This window comes from Corvus brachyrhynchos, unplaced genomic scaffold, assembly GCF_000691975.1.
Source record: "Corvus brachyrhynchos isolate BGI_N302 unplaced genomic scaffold, ASM69197v1 scaffold229, whole genome shotgun sequence".
Classification (NCBI taxonomy): Eukaryota; Metazoa; Chordata; class Aves; order Passeriformes; family Corvidae; genus Corvus; species Corvus brachyrhynchos.
In genome coordinates, this window is record NW_008240042.1 from 4,299,260 (window position 1) to 4,304,883 (window position 5,624).

Consider the following 5,624-nt stretch of genomic DNA (forward strand, 5'->3'; position numbering starts at 1 on the left):
GTCATGAGATGTCTTTCATCATGAACAGCATTTTAAGGTCAGCTATCTCCAGCTGCCCTCTTGCTGAAGAGGTAACAGATGTCTACAGGTGAAGCACAGCCCTTGCATTTGTTAATTTTAATTCCCCATGCAAAAGACATGCTTTCTTTGCCATTAATGTGATTAGAATTCGTGTCTGAGGAAATTACTCCCTCCTGTATCCATGGGATCTTGGCTCCTGATCCTTGAACTGCTGGAGACATGGTGTGTGTTTGTAAAAATGTGTAAGCCTTTGCTGAATGTAACTTCAGGCTGGGCCTGGAAACGTGTCAGACTTTGTAGGCTAAACAATGTTGGGAATGTCATGACCCAGCAGTGGGACCTCCACGAGAACAGAGTGCTGCGTGCTTCTGAAGCTCTCCCCAAAAAGGTGACAGTAGAAGAGCTAAGGTTTTTCCAAAATAGCAACTGGAAGCTGAAGACACCACCGAAGGAGCAGCTCCCTGAGCACGTACAAAATAACTCTGTGGGTTGGTTGTGAGCAGGGCTTTGTGTCAGGGGATTGACAGGAGGGGACAGCAGCCAGCACAGGAGTAAATGGGGCTGATGTCCTCAGAACAAGACATAAAACCAAGTCCCTGGCCCTTGGTGGCTTCCCTGACCCAAGGTCTGTCACCTTCCTGGTCAGAGCGAGTGTGATAACAACTCTGGGACAGCCTCCAGTAATTACTCGGCCTTGGTAATTACTTTTCACGTACTCTCTGTGCAAAAGGCTACATCTTGAAGTCCACACTGCTGAAAGTGTGCAGGCAGTGCTAGTGCAGCAGTAACTGGGCTGTGTTGTCTTTTTTTTTCCTTTTTAGTTCTTTATTCTTTTGTCTCCTTTGCATGGCAAGTCCCCTTACCCCTGTTAGAAGAAACTATGGGGCTAGGTGAGCCACTGCTCTGATTTCACAAGGCCTGCCATCTGTCTTGTTTGAAGGGGTGAGCACTTTCCCCCACATGTTTTTCCCTGTTGTTGGTACTGGAGACGCACTGGTGGTGTGGGAGTTTCTGCCCTGCTTGCTGGCACTTGATGTGATACACCCCGATTCTGGCTGATGTAAGATGTGTCATCACTTGACTTAAAACCAAGCCTGCTTCAGGAGCAGAAAATAGTTTCTTACATGCTGTAACATGCAAAAAAGCTCAAAGGTTCACAGAAGTTGCCCAGTCCCAAAGTGTGTTTGGAAAATAAAGCTGTGGTGGGGTCTGTGTTTGGAACAACTCACGGAGACCAAAGTGTGAGGATGATGGCTGTCCAGGCCTGTGCCAGGTTCAGAGTAGTCACCTTGCTGTGGTTGAATGCAGTGTTCAAGTCCCAGTGAAGGGACTGGGAGCCACGTGGGAGAGAGATGCCAGCAGTGGGACTGGCGAGAGCTGATTCCCTTCCCTGCTCCTGGCCCTGCTGTCCCTCCTCTCCGTGCCACCCCTGCACAGGGATCGCAGCCACTGGGTGTGAGTTGGTGCCGGGCTCCGTGTGCTGCCACCCCATGGGAACAACTGTGGGACGTCATTCTGTATTTTAAAGATGGTTTGTGTGTTGACAGTAGTGCTATTGTGAATGTGCAGTTGGTTCTGTTTCACTGCTCCTATTTTCCTGTCTGATGTGTTGTCCCTCTGAGATAATTGTGATTTGCTCCATCTAACTAGGTTATGTTTGACATTGGTAATGTGTGGATAGTTGCTATCCCACTGTGTCTCCTTGTCATCTGTGCTGAACAAGGGTGTCCAGTCATCTCCTCGCTTTCCAGAGCTAGCATTGTCTGTTCAGATATGCAGAGTGAACCCAGTGCTTGTTGAGCATCTTGTTTTGGTTGATTTGTTTTTTTTAATAATGAGGTGAAAGTCAAAATCAATCTGTAATGTGCTGGATCCACAAACAATAAATACATATCTTTGTAATGGGGTCCCAAGTTTTAGAAACAGAATAATTTTATAATATAAATAATTCTAATTTTGATATTCAGCATAAAACAGAATTGAAATTTTCAGAGGGTGAGATCTTCTCCAATTTAAGCAACCACTTAGAGCAGAGTATGATTTTCTGATGCCTGTGAAGCAGATACAGACTGTGGCAACATCTCCCCATATCTTCATAAGAGGCCAGTTTCATGGACACTGGGATTTTCAGATGAGCTTGGCTTTGGGCTTAGTGAAGCTTTTATGGAAATGCACCTATGGGCACAATGAATTGTTCCAAAAAAGGTGGCTCAAATGTTTTATGCTGTTGATTTCTCATCCATTTTTAAATGATTTGCCTGGTATAGTTTTCATTGCTTCTGTCTGACAGTGAGATGATACCTCTGTGCCTGCTGTTCAAAATCATGCTGATATCTTGCTGCCTTATCATATGGCCCACTGGGAATGTTTTATGAACTGTTGGTGATCCTCCTTTCAGGCTCCTGCTTCCCCAAGCTTCTCATCCTCATCACAGATCCCTGTCTCTAATTACTGCTCCCCAAACTACATTACTTCGCTCTGTCTTTGCTTTGAGCCTTACTTTCCCTATTTCTGCATAGATCCTTGCATGTTTTCTTAGCTCTCTCACTGCTGCTCCAAATATAGCATCATCCACTGTTGTAATTAGTATGCTGTTTGCCTTTGTTTCAGGTCATTAATAAGAATGTTGAATAAAAATCTTCTGCCTATTGATTCTGGTGTGTTCCCATAAATAGCATCTGTGCACAGGCACAGTGTACTGGAAGCCTAGCAACCCGCCAGCTCCCTGTTTCCACATTACTTTAACCTCATGTGTCTTGTCTCTTCTTGCATCCTCTCCCTGTCCCTGTGCACTGGGTCTCTCTTTTGTCCTTTTGCACAGGTTTGCCTGCTGTTTTCTCTTCCCTCTCTTCCTCTTTGTTCCCTCTTTTAAATGTTTCTCCCACTGCTCCGGTTCTGAATCATTTTGCTTGTGCTGTGCTCTATCGAGTGAGCTCCTGGTTGGAAATGCTCCTGTCAGACCTTAGCAGAACATGCAGGGGACACATGTGGCTGTTTTTCTCTTTGTACATTAGCTATCCCACTAAATTAAGAAGAAATACAACATCAATTGTTTTAATTCCAGGTTGTTTATTGGTACTTTTCTTGTGGTTTTATTCTTTTCCCCCTTTTTCTGCAATAAATATTATTTACTCTCTTACTTAGGAGACCTTACTTAGGTCTTACTTAGCTCCTTACTTAGGAGCTACTGGTGTAAGAGGGTGTTTTCAGTATAAGGAGGAATTGCTATTAACTGGCTGCTTTGCTTCATATTGTCATCCTTGTCTATTTCATTGACATGTTCACCCCCTAGGCACACTCCCATCCCCAAAAATGAGACAGGTGGGCAAGTAGTGGCTTTCTTCTCATACAGTTACTGTAGCTGTGCATGATTAATGTAAAATCAAATGGTTGGTAGTCTGATTTTTGGTTTGAAATCCTAATTTATTCTGCAGAGGAGGGCTTGAGACCTACTTCTTACATGGCAGATATTTGTCATCTTGGCTACCTACATATTGGGAGTTAATGGTCGAGTATTATTTTCGGGCACCCTAATTGCTGTAAGAATCACAAAACTTGCCATCACCGAACAATTCATTTGTCTGCCAGGATTTGTTTCTGCTCTGACACTGAACCTCCTGAGTAATTTTTGTTTGTTTGTTTGTTTGTTTCTGAGGATGTTTCAGCCCTCGGGATTTATATTAGGAAGATTTCCTGCCCTTGTGATTCCTCCTCTGCAAAGCCAAAAAATAGGCATGTTGCGTGGGTATAAGCCCCAGCTGTTTCCTTGATCACTTGAGCACTGCAGGAGTGGGCTGGGGCTGGCAAGTCGCTGGGGGGCTGGAAAGGGCCAGAGAGGGTTGTCCCAGATTGTGTTCAGTGCAGGTGTTCCATGTGGTCTCTTACCTACCATGCAGCCTCTTTCTTACAGTGGACAGAGAAGGGAAGTGAAATCAACCCTAATGTTGCATATCTCTCATGCTACCCATTTATCTTTCATTCTCGTTTTGAGCAATCATTCATGATTGAGATGGATGGATGCCCTTGAGAAGCACTTGGTCAATTAAATGATCTGTTGCTTTGAAGTGGGAGAAAAGCCCCCTTGTGCTTTAAGGAGGCAAAGAAACTGCTGAAGATGGGAGATTTCAGCCCGTGACTAGCAGGAGGTTAACCAGTCATAAAGCCCACAGAAAATATGTTCTTGTAATGATTCAGGACTCTAACCTTAATATTTTTATGTTAGCTGGGTAGTCACAGATCTGTTCCCACAATTACAGTAATTTGAGTGATTTGGAAGGCTTTATTTGGTGATGTTTCTGCACAGCTCAACATCACACAGAGAAAATGGCAGGATAGGTTTTCCCTAATTTCATAGAAGTCCAAACCCTTGCTCTAACAAGGCATATGCAAGAACTTCAAGACTACAGTGGAGACTGGAGCATAAGGAGTTGTGGTGTCAGCATTTTTACTGATCTGAGAGTAATCTGTAAATTCAGCAAAATCTGTACATAATGTGTAGAGAGAATGCCTGATTTTAGTTCATTTCTGTACCTCCCTTCAGGCGAGTAGAAATTTTAATTTCATGATAGACTTCAGTACGCTGGGTGTAACTGCACAAATGAGCCTTTTCTAGGAGTACCATGAGCACGCAGCCTGCTGAAAATCAGAATTGTCTCTTCACTGATGGCAACCAAAGCAGGTTTTAGAGAGGCATCATCTTTACTGGGACCATTCTGACTCCAGCTGTCTGCTGCATCTTTTGAGAAAGGCTTTGGTTTGCTGTACAGGAGATGACAGGGATTTTGGCCATGGACATAATGGGAAGCAGTTTGGGTAAATCTGTTTTTGATGGATCCACCAGCAGAGTGGAAAAAGTCCATTTGCTTCTTCAGTCCGCAGGGGTGACAATCAGCATGAAATATGGTTGCTGTTATTTTCCCAAATATCTTTCTGTTATATTTCCTCTCAGATGCTGCAATTTCAAGCACTGTGAGCTGGGAGTTGATAGAGGGACACAGTAGACACACACCTACATATACATTTGTTTTCTTCTTGCAGAGACAAATGTTTTGCATTACATACTGGGAAAAGCAGACTGTGAATTCCTGTCTAGCCACTGCCTGTCTAACAGGGTTCCCTGCTGGACAGACTCTTGTGCAGACACAAATAGAAACCCCCTTTTTGGGGATCGCGTTTTCCCTATTTGTTCTGGTGACTCTGTTTAGGTATTTGAAATAGGCTGTTGTAACCAAAACATGTCTGTGTGTGTAGGGTGGCAGGGAGCCCTGGCTAAGCAACACATTGCTGCAGATGGTGTAAATTGATTTGAAGTTGTCCTGCAATAGTCTTTAAATGTTTGAATTGGCTCTTGTTTTAATTTTACACTTGCAAAATGAGCCTGTCCTCTAGGCAGAGAGTCTGTGAGGCAGAGGTGGGCTGAGAACCTCACCTCCTGTCTGCCCAGCCCCATCTCCTGAGTGACCCTGCAGGTGTCAGCAGCCAGGGCAAGGACCATGTTCACACCAAAGAGAGCACAAATAATGTCATTTGGCCCCGTGGCACACCCCATGTTTTGTTTTTGTGTCTTTCAGCGTATTTCTGTTTCCTGCTGCCGGCTCTGGGCG

At 44.3% G+C, this 5,624-nt stretch overlaps 1 protein-coding gene across 1 annotated transcript in view; it reads left to right on the forward strand.

Annotated features, from left to right (window-relative positions):
• Positions 1–343: 343 nt before the first annotated feature.
• The window catches only part of SCD5 (stearoyl-CoA desaturase 5), a 14,291-nt gene continuing 9,010 nt past the window's right edge, over positions 344–5,624 (forward strand). Inside the window, exons 1-2 of the mRNA XM_017744115.1 lie at positions 344–509; positions 5,442–5,624. Of these exons, the coding sequence (XP_017599604.1) occupies positions 344–509; positions 5,442–5,624 (349 nt within the window). The remainder of the gene's footprint in view (positions 510–5,441) is intronic.